This window comes from Mytilus edulis, chromosome 10 (assembly GCF_963676685.1).
Source record: "Mytilus edulis chromosome 10, xbMytEdul2.2, whole genome shotgun sequence".
Lineage (NCBI taxonomy): Eukaryota > Metazoa > Mollusca > Bivalvia > Mytilida > Mytilidae > Mytilus > Mytilus edulis.
Window position 1 is genome coordinate 21,444,194 of NC_092353.1, and position 20,158 is coordinate 21,464,351.

The 20,158-nt window shown below is 31.9% G+C and overlaps 1 protein-coding gene across 1 annotated transcript in view; it reads left to right on the forward strand.

Annotated features, from left to right (window-relative positions):
- The window catches only part of LOC139490618 (uncharacterized), a 32,937-nt gene extending 21,732 nt beyond the window's left edge, over nt 1-11,205 (forward strand). Inside the window, exons 10-18 of the mRNA XM_071277511.1 lie at nt 807-998; nt 1,210-1,409; nt 4,768-5,038; nt 5,467-5,616; nt 6,588-6,783; nt 7,416-7,609; nt 8,328-8,591; nt 9,584-9,759; nt 10,938-11,205. Of these exons, the coding sequence (XP_071133612.1) occupies nt 807-998; nt 1,210-1,409; nt 4,768-5,038; nt 5,467-5,616; nt 6,588-6,783; nt 7,416-7,609; nt 8,328-8,591; nt 9,584-9,759; nt 10,938-11,085 (1,791 nt within the window). The 3' untranslated portion in view covers nt 11,086-11,205. The remainder of the gene's footprint in view (nt 1-806; nt 999-1,209; nt 1,410-4,767; nt 5,039-5,466; nt 5,617-6,587; nt 6,784-7,415; nt 7,610-8,327; nt 8,592-9,583; nt 9,760-10,937) is intronic.
- Nucleotides 11,206-20,158: the final 8,953 nt, after the last annotated feature.

A 20,158-nucleotide genomic window follows, 5' to 3' on the forward strand; every position in this document is an offset into this window, starting at 1 on the left:
AATTTGATTGCCGACTGCATACGATCAACAGTTTTGATATCGAAGGACATAACTTTGAACAAATACACAGGGCAACAAAATGTTCATGTTTTTCTTCAAACAGTTGATAATCAAATGATGAAAAACGCGAAGCAAACAATTGATCGTTGGTTTCCCTCATATAGTTCTGACACATTAAGCACAAATTCATTAAAAACCGAAATGCCAGTATTTCATTTGTGAAATAGTGTAATCACTATCAGGTTAAATGCATATTATATGTACATGTTTACAATGTTCGTCGTTGAAATGAGTTGTTCAATTAACAAGATTAATAAATGTACTACCTTTAATAGACTTTCAAGCTACAAAATATTGTACAATTATATTTTACAAAAAATATTAGTATGCCAGAACGCATCAACCCAAACTTTTTATTGGTGTTGTTTTGAAATTTTCTAAGGATTGTTGTTTATGTTTTCCTGAGAGCGTACAGCCAGGGTTGTTGCGTATTAGTTGATACAAAACATCACTTAAGAAAAACGCCTTACGATTATTGTCCGCCAATCAAAAAGGTATAATCCTTATTGCCATCTATCAAGTTAGAAAAAGTATGAACATATTGATTGACACATAGATTTGAAAAAGAATAAATTGCATATCCCATCAGATATGATAACAGCAATATTATCTACAATGGTACAGTCATTCCTGTATTAAGATATTTATATAATAAAGCCACATTATTATTTACTTTTTTGAAATGTTATACAAGGTATATGCGTGACAGGTAAGAATTGGAGATATTTAATATGCTTATTTTTAAGGTTCATACTATCCAACGAAGATATGAAAAAGATCATACTTGGACAGAGCATTGCGCTATAGCGGTGCGCGCTGCATCTGACGTTTTTATTATCTATGGATGTGGCAAACCTACCAAGTGGATCATTCGTAGGTTAAACTGTGGAATCGGAAACGAATATTTAGAAGTATACAGTCGCTGGGGTGGATATGAGGTAAAATATACGTAGATGGTTTTAAAGAGTATTTCTCGAAACGCATACCAGATATTCATTTAATAATTAATCCTAATTTGTACGTGCGATATCACAATTGTGTATGTTTCGTGTGATGCTTTTACCTTGTTCTTTTATTATATAACTGGCAACTATGATCAACAGTCTTACAGTACTCATATTTTCACTTGTTTGATGTGTTAATTTGCAGATCGCTCTTCCAACGGGATCTCGTGTGTATGTATGGATCTCCTTAAACAGACGAATAAATGCATATATTACTATGTCTCGAACCGATAGATATCAAACAGAAGGTTTATGCGGAACGTGGAATAGAGATTATGAAGATGATTTCACTGGACGCGATGGAGTAGTGTATGATAATGCAACGACTTTCGCAAGGACTTGGCGGTATATATTCAAATATATTCTTAAGAAAATATACAATAAGTACAATAAACACCCTGGAATGAAGGCCCAATGACATTAATATTTCCAAAAAAAAAAAAAAAAACAGATCTTAAATTTTTATACATCAACCGAAGAATACCTTAAAAACTTGATGTTTATGTCCATATCATTTTAGTACCCTTAGTACATTCAAGTATTATTAGTTCTACAGAATGCAGACAATATTGCAAATGGAAAAAGCATAGTGGAATTAACTATTTTTGGATGGTAAATTTTTTTTTGAATGTTTAAGATAAATTATGTGCTTTTGATGGCCCTTTTGATTCTGTTTACAGTTTTGATTTTTCTACTTTTTACACTACAATTCCACACTATCTTATCAAACAAACATTTTCCCTATTTAATTACATTGTCGTTTAGTAAATCCGAATGCAAATGTATTTACTGCAACTCATTAAAAGCCTTCTTCTCTAATGAGAAAGTGAACTATGCTAGGTACACTTACTGGAGGTGTGATGAGAAGATTGAGGCTGTTGATTTTCTCCTTAATGATATTTATGTACGTTTTGGCAACAAAGTTCATCAACAGCTTGTAGGTATTCCTATGGGCACTAATCGCGCCCCTTTAATAACAGACTTGTTTTTGTACTGTTATGAAGTTGCATTATATGATAAGGTAAACAACATTTACTGCTATCTTGATGATACTTTTTCGTTAAATAATCAAGAATTTTCTCAATATACTCCTGAAATTTACCAAAGGAACTTACTTTAAATACATCAAATTGAAATGGTAATAACTGTCCTTTCCTAGCTTTTAATAATTTTGGTCGGAAACGGGAAACTCCACACTAAAATTTACGACAAAAGGGACGATTTTTCTTACCCTATTATTAAATTTCAATTTTGAGATAGTGATGTTCCTTTTTCAACATCTTACAGTGTTTATATTTCACAGTTCGTTTGCTATGCCCGGGTCTGTTGTGACTTTTTTTATTTTAACGAACGTAATCTATGTAATAAAGCTGGTAAATTATTAAGCCAGGGATTTCGTTACCATGAATTACTTAAAACTTTTACTAAATTTTTCCATAAATATAAAGATTTGGTTTCGAAGTTTAGTTGTAGAAAACTTATATCTAACGGTATAACGATAACGTGCCCAAAAATTCAGAAACGATCCTAGTAAACTTGTCTATCCGTTAAATAGACTTATTCTAAATAGTTACCAATTCAACATTGTAATAAGATTATTGATGATTGTTTTATTGGTATAAATATTAATTTTGTTATCAGTTAATTAGAGGCAAACTTTATATTAGTTGTATGTTATATACACATTTATGGATCTAAAATCTGTCGATACCTGTAACATGGCATTACACAAGGTCGTGTTTTTCTCTGACTGTTTATGACATATTTACACGAAATCCATTGGAAGTTGGATGTGTACCGATTGATGATTTAGTCTTCGATGTATGATTTTTTTATAAGTTGTGAGAGGCTTTGAAATAGCTATCAGTTAACTGCGAGTACTCTCAGTGTACCTAGTGTCTTTTTGTTGTTGGGATGTACAAGTACCCGTCAACGTCCACTAGTATTTTTGTCCATCTGATGAGTTGAACCTTTTTCAACTGATTTTTATAGTTCGTTCCTATGTTGTACTGTAATATCACTGTTCAAGGTAATGGGAGGGTTGGGATCCTGCTAACATGTTTAACCCCGCCACATTCTGTATGTGTGTGTATGGCCCAGGCCAGGAGACAGTTTTTCAGTGGTTGTCGTTTGTTTATGTGTTTCATATTTGTTTTTTGTTCAATTTTAACATTAGTTAGTCTGTAAGTTTTCTTGTTTGAATTGTTTTACATTGTCATTATGGGGCCTTTTATAGCTGACTATGCGTTATGGGCTTTGCTCATAGGCGAAGGCCGTACGGTGACCTATAGTTGTTAATTTCTGTGTTATTTGGTCTCTTGTAGAGAGTTGTCTCATTGGCAATCATAGCACATCCTCTTTTTTTTTTTTTATATAGAACCACTGTTTAATTGTAAACACCTTCATTGTTACATATATTAATCTTTGTGAGAAAGGTTAAAATTGTGTTGCCCTAGAAATTAATGAGTGAATTGTATATATCTCAAACATCATTGAAAACACTGACCTAATGTTTACCTCTCTTTTTTGTTTCTTTTGTAATTGTTTAGACCCTGTAATTATTAGTCTATCATCAAAATCTTTTTTACTGTTGGGTTTCTGTCTCATTCAAGTTTCCTTCAGAAGGGATGAAACACTGAATTGTAGTGTATCCTCATTATTATCTTCACGATTGATTGCTGTATAATCAACGTTTATCCTTATATAATTTAATTAGGGATTTAACGCGTCTTCTGATTGGCTGACGTCGTGTTGTTTATCATAACATGGACACAATTTTGTCATGTGACCATGACGTCATGAACGTTTTTTAATGATTGACGCCGGTTTAAAATGGAATTTAGAATTAAATTATAAGAAATAACTGTAATATTGTGTCAGTCTATTCGAAATACGCTACGCGCGTTATTCAGTGTGCACCACATTTTTTATGTTATTTCTTCATAGAAAAAAAAATGTTACAGTTATTCCTTAAATAGATATAAAAAGGAGACGTGGTATGATTGTCAATGAGACAACTCTTCACAAGAGAACACATAACACAAAAATCAACAACTATAGGTCATCGTAATGATGTCAACAATGGGCACAACCCATACCGCATAGTCAGCTACAGAAGTCCCTGAAATGACAAGTGTAAAACAATTCAAACGAAAAAAACTAACGGCCTAATTCATGCACAAAAAGAACTCTAATCTAATGGGTGCAGCCTTTTTTAACTGACTTTTATAACTGGTTCTTATGTTGTAATGTTAGACTACTATCCGAGGTTAGGGGGTGATCCTGGTAACATATTTAACCCCGCCACATTTTGTATGTACCTGTCCTAAGTCATGAGCCTGTAATTCAGTGGTTGACGTTTGTTGCTGTGTTACATACTTGTTTTTCGTTAATTGTTTGGCAAACATGCAAATGGACTGATGAAAACTGATCTGGTAATTTTTCCTTACTTCCTAACGAATCATATACCAAGAGAAGTTGTTTCATTAAAAGAAGCACCTTTGTAGAAACCATCTTGTTTTGTTTTGTATGTAAGGCCTCATGTATAATTTGAAAATATATAAATATATGCATATGAAACAAGCTTCTTGCATCACAAAGTTTAACCAGTCGTACAGTGATTTTTCGTAACGATCTGCGTTAAACTCAGGTAATGTAATCCTCAATATGATTTTATCATTTAAAGTACGGGTTTTGATTACAGTGTTCCCGCAAATGACAGTTTATTTATGGAGAAAGAAAGAACCGAAAAACTGAGTCAGTCTTTTATGTATTGTTCATGTATGAACTCAACCCAAGATGGACTGTCGCCAAATGTAGATTGTTCCTGGAAAGAAACTATGCCGACCTGCCCCCCGTTAAATTGGGGAAGGGAACCATGCTCCATTCGAAGCAAACGCTCCGCGGACGATGACGATGATGTCACAATTGATGTTTCACCAGACATTGTAGCATATATTAAAGAACCAGTAGTAGTGAGTACAAATATATAGATCATGAGTAAAAAAGTCACTCAAGATACAAGGTTTATAATTTAGTACAAAGGTCGCACGTTTCGTCTGCATTAAACTCATCCTTGAGGCTGGTATTAATCAAAACAGTCGGAAAGCCAAATCAAAAACGATTTGGAGAGCATTGTTAATCCATAATTTTTAAAAGATATGACAGATATACAATAACCTCATTCTTGTACAAGCATGCATCAAAATTAATTTCATTCAAAAACAATGTTCCGGTTGATCATTTAACCGATACGTATATTCCCGATAATGCTTGACCTCATTTATTTTAAGACTTAAATGTCATTTCTTTTAACGCCCTTATCAAGTTAGATACTTAACAGGAAAACAAGTAACAACCGGTGTGGTTGAAAGCATATACAAGCATGTTTAACTTTTTTCAGGACCCAGGGTGGAAGAATGGTTGGAATGAATCAGCCGCTGATGATGCCTGTAACAGTTACTTCAGCGAATCTATTCTATTTGATGCTTGTTCATCAATATCTAATGTCAATGCTTCATCTGCAATTTCCAATTGTATTGTGAATATAAGGGTAATAACATTAACGGCACCAATGTCTCATCAGTTAGCACTGTTTCCTGTCGTTAAGTAGTAGGATACTTCAAACCAAGGCCGTTGATACGTTTTAATGACGACCATACAAATTCTACGACTGAGGACGAAGTCCAAAGTCAATAAACTTCTTTGGGTCGATATATCCTATATTGCCCTTATATACAAAGGCTACATAAGAGGGGCGAAAAATACCGAGGGACATTCAAACTCAAAAATAAATTATTTTTAGATCTAGATAAGAAACAAAATTAGATTACCAATGGCCAAATCCATTGTAAATTAACAAATCAAAAGAAAACAATTTAGCGAATAGTTTTAACTCAAAACGGAGATTAACTAGGTTTTTTGGCAGAGAAACAGTTATCAAAGGTAACAGGCTTATTATTTGATACACCAGACTCGCGTTTTGTCTATATAAGACTCATCAGTGACGCTCAGGTCAAAATAGTTAGAAAGCCAAACTAGTAAAAGGATGAACAGCATTGAGGACCCAAAATTAAATAGTTGTGTCAAATATGGGTGAGGTAATCAATGCCTGGGATGAAAAAACGTCCACAGCTATACATATTTCTAACAATATATAGCGAAACCATGCCTGCGATCAGCTGAAACTTGACACATCCTACCTTCCAATCAATCCATGGTGTATACCGTAAAACTTTGTAAATAACTCAACAGTAGTAACAATGATATCACACCCCTCTAAAAATGGCCGTATAAAAAGTACATGCATTGAAGCTGATTGCCAATTCAAGAATATGTACTAGCCTGTATTCTAAGTTCGTTTTGATATTATGTTCTGTAAAGTACTGATTATTTAGGAAAGAATCAAGTGGAATATTTATGCTGGGAGAATCTAAATAGGTTAATATTTCCCATATCTAATTCAAAATAAAGTTCCGATATTCAAAATAGTATTTATCATAAAGACATGGTTCCAAATTTTAGATTGCTGGAACAGATGAATATATGGCCGATTCCTTTGAATTGTTTAAAACTCAATGTATTAACGAAGTCCGTACTAACAACAGCCTATATACAGAAATGAGTGCAAATGGAACTAGTATTGCCCAGCTGATCACTGAAAACGATTGTCCATTTGAATGTAAATACAATGGTGTGAAAAATGGAGACTGTGTAGAAGGTACGTTTTAGAGAAATATGTTAAATTCTTTCTAAATACTATGTCGTAAAAAAGTATAAAATTGATATTGAGATATCAACCAATAAAAAACTGTACTAGTATATGATGTTTCGAGTATCATTCTCGTTTTCCAAGTACTGAGAAATGTTTATCAACCGAGAGCCCAGTAGGTTACATTTAACTTTGTTACTTCGGACAAATTTTTAAACTTATCTTACTTACTTAACAACTGATAAAAGATGCAGAAGTCATACAGACACACCAACTTTGTCATTATAATTTAGATGGACAAGGCTAAGTTGGAAAAACAATATTATGCTGCATGGTTTTATTATTGAAGACATTAAAGTAGATAGAGATTTTGTCTGTCCTCCCTCTTAGGGATGTTGTCTTGCCTACAGTTTGATTTTTGACATAATAACTATAAAAAATGAGTGTACGTCAAATTGTTAATTTATGTTAGATTTGTTGTTTTCAAAATGTTATTACTTCATAATGATATCACAGCTGTTCAGCGTGTTTTGAAAGGATTAACGAATACTCAATATTTAGATGCGTTTGCAAGATCACGGCTATAATTTTATAATTTGAAATAGAACTGACTGCATTGTTTCATTTGGTGCATGTTACAGGTTTTTGTAATTGTTATGCTGGATTTACTGGTGAGGATTGTCGTGTAAATATGACTGCTCCGCCTGTTCTTGCTACAGAAATGTCAAATGATTCATTGTGTGACACTGGAATTCGAGCCTGCAACTATATTTCAGTGTTCGGAGAAAATTTCTATATATCAAACGATATAAAATGTCGTATAGAAAATGCCGAGGTAAACATTTAACAAACATTGACCTTTCCAAAACATACGATATAAAGAAGTAGACCTAGGGTTAATCTGTTCGGCGTTTTTTAAAATATATTTCCAGTAAACCAATTTTACACTGTCATTGCAAAGAAAGACTTACAGATGAATAGCAGTTAGACATTCATCATAGACACATTTAATACTGCCAAACATGAACTCTACTAAATGCTGGATAGAACAAGCGCTTGGGAAGTGTAGACAGATCCTCCTTCATATATGACTTTCCGTCTTATTTGCAATAATAAAAGAGGGACGAAAGATACCAAAGGGACAGTCAAACTCATAAATCTAAATCAAACTGACAACGCCATGGCTAAAAATGAAAAAGACAAACAGAAAAACAATAGTACACATGACACAACATAGAAAACTAAAGAATAAACAACACGAACCCCACCAAAAACTAGGGGTGATCTCAGGTGCTCCGGAAGGGTAAGCAGATCCTGCTCCACATGTGGCATCCGTCGTGTTGCTTATGTGATTACAAATCCGGTAAATAACATGCCTTCTGAATAAATTGATGGATGAAATTCATACGAGGTAACTAGAGGTATCGATATTTAAAAGATTTATCCCGAAGCAAATATTATCGAGCTTTTAAACGTAAAGCTTTAATATAGAAAAAGAGAAATAGGAAAGCAATACATACATGATAATTTTTTTCATTTATTATAATTTTTAGATCATAGATAATAAGATAACGTCCACTGGTTCATATATTTTTACAACTGCCATAATGGAAAACATGGGGGAAATAAGATGTTCTACGACAGCCAATCGACGACGCCGAAAAAGGTCGACAACAAGTACAAGCGGCATCAATGTCTATCTTGTTTCAGTCACTAACAACGGCGTTGAGTTCAGTGATTCTGTTCCAGTTGTAATGTTTGATTCTTCTTGTAACACTTGTACCACAACGGATACATATGTGTTTTGTCAGTTACGGGTAGGTAAAATATTTGCATGCATCAATTATCTTCAGGAAGATATCGTTAATACAATGTCTGTGTTTGCTTGCGAACATATTTCTATTAGATTATTCAATAAAAAAAAATATTCTTATTTTCCATGGTTGTGTGCAGGGTTGTTGATATCTCCCAGTAAAGCATTATACAAACTTTATATCGAGGCAAAATGAATAAGAGATTGATAATAAAAATAGATTGAAGGGACACAGATCGTGAGAAAAGAGGAACAAAAGACACCAGAGGGACATTCAAACGTATATATAAAAAATTAACTGATAACGCAACGGCTACAAAAGAAAAAGACAAACACACAGAAAGTAGTACACAAAAACAACATAGAATAATAAAGGCTTAGCAACACGAACCTAATCAAAAAAGAAAACTGGGGGAGGGGTGTGATTACAGGTGTACAGAAAGGGTAAGCAGATCCTGCTCTACATGTGGAACCTGTCGTGTTGTTCATGTTATTACAAACCCGGTAGATAGTCTTATTCGGTAGGTCACAATTGAAAAAACTATTGTTGATGCCTCGATACAATTACAGAATATTGAAAAGGGTTGAAAAATTACTTTTGTCTTATCCGAATCTACAAAAGGATGACATTCAAATAAGTATGAAGATAAGCAATTAATAAAAATCTCTGATAATGCTTCACTACCAAGCTCTTTTGTATTAAATGTCAACCCCCTCCAATGAAAAGGTTACCATTTTGTGAACCAATAGCATGTCTCCAAATCGAAAATAAAGATGGTCTTGAATTACTTGGATTGTAATAAATGACTCGGGAAATGCATCCAAAAATAACAGCAGATCACGAATAAACACAACGTTCCTGAAATTGTGTATACGTTTTGACTATTGAATTTCTAAAGCTGATGTATCGTATATTAATGACTAAATACATTAATGGATTTAATGTTTATTCTTCATGGAATGTAACCCTGTTAATTTGACCTTTCTTTTCTATAGTCTGATGTGTGTGTACTGAACGGGGCATGTTATGTTGAAAGCAGCTCCCAATGTAATGTTAGTTCCGATACTACAGATTCTGATTCATTCAAACTCTGGATTATAGGAGTAGTAATCAGCGTTCTTCTTATTCTGATTATTTTCATCTTAGTTATCAAATGGTGTGGAAAGAAAAAGTAAGCATAATATAAAACGAAGTTATTATAGAAGTGACATAACGTAATACATAAATTATTGTCTTCGTTATTGTCGAGCAGAAACAAATATGTGTGGTTATTATAATCAGAATAACAGCACACCAAGGGTATAGGAAAAAATCATGAACGACAATGATGATGACAAATAGAAATAAAAAATGTGGTATGTGTTCGTTCCAATGAAACAACTTTGCCTCCAAGTCACAATGTTTAAAAAGTTCACATGTATATGTCAAGTACAAGCACGGAGTAATTGGTCTAATACGTCAAGTTGCAAATATTAAATTCAAGTCAAATCAAAATCGCAAACAGTGTTCGAAACTTTACGTTTGACTCGGTCGGTGATTATTGACAACTCTTCATCCGCATAATCAATCATTTCCTTATTTATTGCACACACTTTTTTTCTTTTTATAGAAAACAACTATTTAATAAAGTTAATCTTAACTCACAAGATCTGTGCCATGAAGAAGTTATGAAAACCACTAATAGTTTACTTAAACCAAAAAATATTGATGAAACAAAACATATATGTCATTACATACAATTACGCTTTGAATCTTTGTAATTTTATTCATCTAACCTTGACTTGATATTTTGTCATATATACTATAGATTTATTTATTTGATGGAATATAAAAAGTAAAATCACAAAAAAATTAAATCCGAGGAAAATTCAAAATGGAAAGTCCCTTATCAATGACAAAATCAAATAATAAAACAAAATGAAATTTACATATGCCTGTAAATAACATTCTGCTTACACAGTGCTTTTCTAAAATGATTTGAAATCTATGTGATAAGGATGACCACTGAGCGTATAATGACAAGATAAATGGAATGTTATCCACCCACTTATAATTAAAATGTTGAACTTCTAAAACAATGTCTGACCATGATAAATCTGCTGATTCATATCCCATCATTCTATGATTTATGAAAAATAAAGAAATTTGACTTACCGGTATGATACAATTATACTCGTAATTGTTAAAGACATGTTCCAAGCAGAATCATGATATCGGGCTCACCTAATATATTACCGTGATAAAGTCAGTATCAAAAACAAAAAGTCCTTTATTCTATATATATCGTTAACTGGTTTAATTAGCACCCTGTTATGCACCAAAACTTACATTTGATGGATTTATCTTAAGGAGACCAGTTTCACCAATGGAGTACTACACAGATGAACAAGCTGATATCTATTTCAATCAAAATAGTGCATTCGGTAATGGAGAGAGCAGTTTCCCAAACAGAAAAGTTCTACCAAAGCCTGTCAAAATAAATGTTAAACCATGGTAAAAGTACAGACATTTCAGTCCATCTGTTGTTTGTTTTATTTATATGTTTTTTATAGTAACTTTATGAATAGATGTTTGTTACAATGTTCTTTGAATTATTGTTAAATAAATCGATAAGAAATAATTTACAAGTTTTAAAGCTACAGAAATTGAATCTCAACATGTAACATGAAATAAGCTGTGTGCAGAATAAGATTTTTGCATATGGTAATCGAATAATGATTTATATGAATATAGACCTGTACCTTTAAGTATATGTTACGTGCTGCGTACATGTTTGTTTATATGATACTATGATTATGTTTTTCTTATTTACTAACAATTTTCTTTTTCATATTTACCAAAGCACATACTGAATGCTTGTTAATCAAAACTTTCTCAGTATTTACTCTTTCACTTATCTAATACGTATTAAGTTTGCCTACTTTGAGACAGATGTTATAAGGATGTAACCATTAACTTAACTTCCTAACGCAAAAATCACCGCTTCTTATTATCAAAACTGTACGATATTAATTTATCAAATTATACTTTATATTTTCACCTATTCATTATCTTAACTTAGCTTACTGAGTATGAAATTTTTCTTAGATTTAAATCGAATAATGTTAAATTTGAAGGTTTTACATAGATTCTACTCGAACGTGCTTGTTTTAATTTGATAATAATTTCAAGAGTAGAGTTAAATTTTATAGTTTCTTCATAAAAAGCTGAAAATAGAACAACTCATCTAGTTAAGATAACAAAACAAAGGTAAAGTAATGCATATGTTAGTTACTTTTCACATATATATGAGAATCAGAATTGGATGTATGATTTTATTCTTGATTTTATTTTCTAAATAAACAAACGCTGATCTATAGTGATTAATATTATGTCATTTGATCTTCGATAGAGAGTTGTCTCATTTGCAATCATATCGAACCTTCTTATTTTCAAATTGGTAGTTTTGTCAATATTTCTGTTACTGTAAAGAAGGTAAACTAATGTCCTTAAACTATGAAAATGTGAATTTGATTAGCGAGATTCAATGTGTACTGACATTTTAGTTGTTTACTAATCAAGAAATGAACCATCCATTCCTATATATAGCTACAGTGGTCTTGAAATATTTTTATCAAACTTTAATTTTGTCTTTTGTAATGAGTGATATTCTATGTGTAATAATACTTTTTTGTAGTGTAACTATTTATACATTTATTGATTGCTAATTACCTGTTAAATCTGTGAACATCTTTGTCAGATCTGATGACTTTATATAGAAATGAATAACATCTTTGGGATGATTCTGTCATCCTCCAAATATGAATGAGGTTATCTGATAAAAGAGGAGTGCGTTTTGTTTACATATAGAATACAATCTCTCTGATACTATTTGAGGAAATTGCATTCATTTTGTTGAGTTTTTGACCGGTCAGTCATGTTTTATGGTATTTTATGAAGATCACGTTTCAATCACAAACTGGGTTCCATTTTCAATGATAAATGATAAAAGCTTGCTTATTGATAATACTTTAGAATTTTGTTTAAATAATTGAAATAGAAAGTTGCATCACATCCAAAAATAAGAGTTTTTAAGATAGCTTTATTCTTGAAAAGATGTAACGCATATTTTTTTAATTGGTTTTGTGAAATTTTATCTAAGATTATACCAGAAGCAGGGGAACAATACGTTTAAGTAATAACAGCAAATGAAAATTACAACATAAACAAGTTCACGTAAGGATGAATTAACGATATAACTTTTATTTCAAATATGGTGCAAATTATGCTTGCTTAATTGATTATTCAAATTAAGCTGTATAATTGTATTTTTATACTGCGTTTTTGAGTTATACCTTATATCTATTTTCTATAAATTAGTAGATTCGTAACAAAAACTGTCTCAAATAGGTTAAGGATCAGTTTAGATGATAATGTACTGTGAAAACGATTTCAGTTTATTAAAGTTATGTAAATTAATTTAATTGACCGTTGACCTCAAATAGTTATTTTTATTAAACACAAAACAGTATTACATATTTTTGTTTTATATTTTAATAAATTTGTTTTGAAATAATTGTTTGAATTTAGTTATTTTATTAACACTGCAATAAATAACAATTGGTAAATGAGTAAAAAGTTCTGTGAAAAAAAGATGATTAAATATAAATGATTTTAATGTGTTTACTATGTACCTTCATATTATATATCATATTTTACGTATATATTTAGATATGAATTTATTTTCAGTTTCAGAAACCCATAATGAAAACATATTTAATCAAATTCTGGCGAATGAACAAATATATTAGTACAATACAAGAAACCTGACTAACCAACCTAAACCATATTGTTCTGCTAAAACCATTTTCTATTATTACAGTAAGTTATTTTTTTTAATAATTGTCCTCAAATATTGTTCGTAAACAGTTATTTTTATTAATATGAAATAGTCTTATATTTGGTTATTTATCGTATATAAACTTGTTTTACAATAGTTGTTGAGAGTTAGTTATTTTATGCCTGTGATAAATAACTACACAACGAAATGTCTACACAAAGTCGGAAATACGACAGTTGATTTCCATTCGTTTGATATATATGAGCTTTTAAATTTGTCATTTGATAAAAAAACTTTCCGTTTTGAATGTTCTTGGAGTTCGATATGTTTGTTATTTTACTTTCAATAAGTCCAAATACGAACAAAGACATCCAGTTACGAACAACACGTTCTATCGAGTTAACTTCTAAAATATTCATTAGTTGATTGATTGATTGTTAGTGTGGCGACTTATGTTTTTTTTTTTGCAAAGAAGGCCGGAGTACAATAACCACTTTAGGTAGGACAACTATCAGTCCTGGGTAATAAAGGTGAGAGTAAAAAGTTGGAATGCAACAATACAGTAAACAGAGCTTATCTGCGTTCAAACCCAAAACGGTGACTGAAGAATATCTATATGTTTACTCTTAATCTTCATCCGACCGGAAGTAATTACTAGTAAGTGCGTCATATCTATAAATGATGTGTTTTGGATGATTTCGGTCATATTATGATTGAAATCGAATTCATGAACCCCTTTAATTGATCATGACAATCTGCTTGGTAAGGTATCAAGATTATTAATTCCAATTCACAGATGATTAATTTTCAATTAGATGAATAAACAGCAAATATCGCCATATTTGATGAATCTTTAGTAGGTATAGAATTGTGACAAATTACAAAAATATCTTTGTAAAGAGATATTCCAAATCATTAACCAAAATCCGCATCTTTTGAAACACTTTTTTTTTTATCTGGAATCAACTCATTGAGGGATCCTTAATTTACTTGTTGCAAGACAAAAATCGGCGCTATTCAATATTTCTCGATTATAAGAGGCAGTCTAAATAACCCCAAAGTGCCTCTAATAATGAACCTAATTATTGTAATGATTGATTATCCCCTTAAATCAAATTCCTCGTGTTAAGAAAGTGCAAAGCTATCTGCACGTAATATAGCCTTGAAACAACTCTTTCGAAGGAACACAAGTGGCAAGTTGTATGACAAAACGTCTGTCCCTTTCTACTTTACCTGAAATTTTGGAGGCAATCAAGATCCCCCTTCTAAACGCTCATTATTACAGGACCTACCTATTGTAATGATTAGCTATACGTCTCGTTCTGAACAGGTATCAAAATATATACCACCAGACATTAAACAACCAACCAAGAGTCACAAACATTTGAAAGGTCTTTCCTTTTTCTTTTTATTGATAGCCTTTTAGTTAAAAAAATATATGTTTGCTTAGGACTTTCATGTTCATCACAAATGGTTGCTTAGGACAAAAATATTCCTAAGGATAAAAAGATTGCTTCAAGTATTACAAATGTCATATGTACTAATTATAGTCTTTAATGTTAGAAAAATAAGTGCTTGCTAAGGACTTACATGTCAATGCTAGGTACAAAAATGTCATTTCCAGTATAAAAAAACATACATATTTATATTGTTCATAGCCTTTTAAATCCAAATATAGTGGTTGCTAAGGTTTTTGGTGTCGTTACTAGCGATCTTGACCTCTGACCTTGTCCTTACTTTGTAGATCATATTATGCTGAACGCTTTTGCATTGTTAAGTTTCTTTCTATTTCTAACATCTTTTGAGTTATAAGCAAAAATCATCATTTCGGACCCATATAAACAGTGTTGGTCCCTAGGTACAAAATAGTTGGTCCAATAATTTTCGACCCACATAACAAATGTAAATCTTGACAAGACACACATTTCATCTATTACGTTTTATCAGCCGTCTTTTACACGCCTTAGTCGACATGACCTTGAAATTTGTCCTTAGATTATTTTCATGGTCACATGAATTGATGAGCATTGGTAGCTATCCTAGGCGGCTACAACTTACGGTTTCTGATTTGTGTAGCCAACCGACATCGATTTATTTTAATGGGGCATAACCCTACCAATGAGTCCTTGAATCTTTTTGAGCAAAATGTGACGAATAACCAGGTTTTGGTCCTAAACTAATTCCACCCTTCGTTTTTTTCTACTTATTAAGTTAAGGTGTTTGCATGATAACAAGGGGTGGTGCCCTAAACAAAAGCTAGCTTTTGGTCAACAGATACTTGAAACTTATATCATTTTAACATGTCGAGTACTTTTTGGGAGAAATGTCGTTTAAGAAATAATAATAATAATAATAATAATAATAATAATAATAATAATAATAATAATAATAATAATAATAATAATAATAATAATAATAATAATAATAATTTAAAAACAAATTGTACAGAAAACACTGGAAGGTCTTTCCACCTCGATAATACAGAATAAAATTTAAGATTAGGTGATGGAAAATGTCACTACTGGTTCATGTAATTTGTTACTTCAAACTATCATATAAAAAAGTAGGAATTCTAGGAGTTTTTTTATATGATAAGTCTGAAATAGGCTACTTCCAATTAAAATACGATAATATCCGGTTGACCTGATAAATGGTGAAACGTCTACAACCAAATGCAGAATAACCAGTAATTTTTTTTTATCAAAGGTCAAGATAAAAAAACACTCCCATAAGATGACATCCGATCACACCAGTTGAACCAAAACATTCTTTAAAGTAGAAGATCAATTTTTTGAAAACAGTTTGTTGGAATCTTATACGGCTTTAGAGAAATAAAGATTTCAAGAAATAGAAGACGCGGAGAGATAAATCATATAAGAATAAGTGTTCGGCTGCACAGGGTGAGTTTTGAAATCCCCATCACTCTACGACATCACTGGCCAAAAATACTTTTGATATGTTGTTATACAAAAAAGCATCTGACAGAAGAAAAAAATCAGAACAAAAGCAAAATGTCTTCCCACGAAAAGTGGAAAGACATAAATACTAAGAACAAAAGCAAAAGGTCTTTCCAAGAAATGTGGAAAAACCTAATAATCAGAACAAAACCAAAAGGTCTTCCAAGAAAAGTGGATATACCTTATAATCAGAAGAAAAGCAATAAGTCTTTCTGCGGAAAAGTGAAAATACCTAATTATTAAAAACAAATTGTTCAGATAAAATTGAAGATCTTTCCACCAGTAAGGATTTATTTATGAATGACAACATTAAAATTCGGTTTTAAATGTTAGTTCTAGCGACAAATGACAGCTGATTATACGCTGATTACTAATATATATGTATATGGTTTCAATACAAAAAATACAAAGGTCAAATGGCCTGCAACCGTATGCAAAAAGTCCCATGAATTTATGATGTATACATATGAGGTAAAAGCAAAGGTCAAAATCTAGAACGTTAAATTTGAAAATGACCTTGAGCTCATTTTAATGTAAAAAATTAAGGATCTCAAATTAAAAGACCCTAGGTCTTAATCATATTTGATAAATGTGTTTATCACATAAATCTTATTCGGGGAGAAAACATCCATTGAATTAATCCGTACCCTTTCAAATAAGATTAACGTACTTAGACATTTCGTAACTAACATTTCTGTAAAAATACTTTGTCGATATGTTTTACACTAAAAAAAAAATGATAACTAGCCAAAAAGCAAAAAAATCAAAATTTGAAATATGATCTTGACCTTTGACCTTCAACTTATTTACATTTTTTGGAACAAGGATCTCAAATTAAAAGACCCTATATCTCTATCACTTATGGTTTACTAGTTAGATATGCTTATGACTTATATCAAATGCATAGCCTCGGTCAAAATATTCATCCTGAGGATATGGGAAGCAATTTGGTAAAATAAATTTGTCGGTTTCTTATGCGATTGCGATGAATAAGAAAGAACAGTGTTTGGGGAGGTAACTCTTATATTGAGCAAGAGTTCCAAATGGTGAAGTTGAAATCATCCCTTCGTAAATTTTACGGACGCCATCACGAGTTGGTTTACAGTTATGGAATAACCGTTTCACAAATGATATCGGATATGTTCCTTACGTCGTAACTACAATTCCCTTCCCTTTCATGAATATGACCTACCGAATTAGACTATTTACCGGGTTTGTAATCACATAAGCAACACGACGGGTGCCACATGTGGAGCAGGATCTGCTTACCCTTCCGGAGCACCTGAGATCACCCCTAGTTTTTGGTGGGGTTCGTGTTGTTTATTCTTTAGTTTTCTATGTTGTGTCATGTGTACTATTGTTTTTCTGTTTGTCTTTTTCATTTTGAGCCATGGCGTTGTCAGTTTGTTTTAGATTTATGAGTTTGACTGTCCCTTTGGTATCTTTCGTCCCTCTTTTGAAACGTTTTTTGTTACGCAGTGTCAGTTTTAAAAACGTATTAACTGTTCGATATCATTAACCAATGCAAATAACTAAGTGATATCTTGAGAAATAAGAAAACAGCGAAAGAAAAACGTTTATGCTGAAGAACAAAAATGAGAACAATTGAAGGTCTTTCCACCCGAAACGATATATTTTGATGTTAAGAATAATACAACTCGGTTAGAAATGCAATTTTTAGTGCCAAATATTAGTTTATCCAACGTTGAAATTAACAATATAAATGGTGTCTACACATTTTTGTTTAAAATACGGGAGGTAAGATATTACTTCCGGTTCAAATAATGTCAATTTTGGTCTAATTTTAAAGTTTGCTAGTCACTGATTCCAAAAATATGTATGGTTCTATGTATTTTTACATTAAATAAGTACAGAAATGGCTACTTTCGGTTTAAAAAAGGTCATTTTCAGTTGATTTCGTCAAGTTCATATGACTTGCATCTTAATGCACAAATTGTCAGAATTTGTTTATGAATAAATTAAAAGTTAAATCAAAGGTCAATATCTAGAACATCAAATCAAACTTTGATCTGGACTCCAATTTCAAAGTCATGAAACAAGGGTCTCAAATCAAAATACTCCAGAACTCTACCAGATAATGTTAATGAGTTATATTACCATACGACTAATATTAGATATAAAAGGGGGAAAACTCTCATTAAATGTCTCCATGCCCTTTCAAATAAAGTTCACGTGTTACGAAATGTCACAACTAACAATTCTGTAAAACTATTTTGTCCATATCTTTCCAGTGAACGAGAATTTCACAAACATAATAAAACACTGATCATCTAATAAATCACTCTCATATCGGTCATTTCATATGACAGAATATATCTACTTTACGATAGAACTTACCAATTCATTGTATTTGTTTAACGTGTGGAATTATGGGGTTGATTTATTAGCAGTGTCGAGAGTTTACAGGCAGACACTTCCAAACTCCATTAATCTCTTAAAGTCTCGTGTAGTTCAAGAATTCATCATTTGTATACTGAAAAGCCTACGAGATTCATTTACCGTTAAAGATACTGTTCCCAGCAAACAGCTAAGTTAAAAAAGATAGACCGATGAATAAATAAATAATCAGAACAAAAGTAACAAGGTCTTTCCACGGACAAGTGGAAAGAATTTATAATAATTAGAAGAAAAGCAATAGGTCTCTCAACGGAAAAATGGAAAGACCTAAAAATAATAATAATCAGAAGAAAAGCTTAAGGTCTTTCCAAGAAAAATTGGAAAGACCTAATAATCAGAACAATTTTTTGTGTGTTTTTCAACGGAAAGGTGAGAAAGACCAAATAATCAGAAGTAGAAATACTGTAAGGTCCTTACTTATAGTGAAAGGAAATACCTTAATTAACTGGCTCGGAGTCAACATATTATGTCAGGGTATAGCATTATTTCTCAAGGGAACTTGTTATGCATTTAAAGTTAGTACGCGAAAAATTCAGCATGGAAAGTCGGTCTGATAGGCCGAACTGGTACAATTGAGGTGGTATGTTGTCTCCATTATATAGCCATGGTGTTACCATGATGCTTTTAATCAAAACACACAAACTATTAAATGATGTAACATCACTGTTTAATTATAAACTGCAGAGAAAACACTAAAGCTACAATGCTTATTATTTTGTACACAAGATGCATGTTTTGTCCAATTAAAACCTCATATGTGATGCTCGAATTAAAAAAATAAAATAATCAAATATAGTACGAAGTTGAAGAGTATTGCAGATCTCGATTTAAGATAACAAGTCACCAATGACTGAATCGAGATTTGAAAACATGTTTGGATTGTGATTTCCGGTCACGTGATAATGACTAGTGTAAGACCATTCAAAAAGGAAAACCAACGGTATTATCTATATATAAAAACCATAAACGAGAAACATTAATTATGAACAACATCAACAAACGACAACCACTGATCATCAGGTTCGTGACTTATAACAGGTGCACACAAATGCAGCGTGTTCCAAGTTTTGACAGGAAACAACGTTAGTATTCGCCCTTATCTATAAAAACAATAGTGTATATAACGAGATTTATCTTAAATAGTAAAGTCACAAAGATGACATATATCCCTGCATATAACAGTTATTTGTATTTTTATCGAACAAAAAATCAGAAAGTTTTACTACATTATAATGTGCCAAAAAGCAGATGAAATTAGATTGAAGAGGGGGGATATGACCTTTAGCGGGACTCCGTTATCGGGTGTTTCTTTTCTCGGGATTTCGGGATTTACCCTTTCGGGTTCCGGAATTTTTTTTCGGATTTCGGGATGTCGG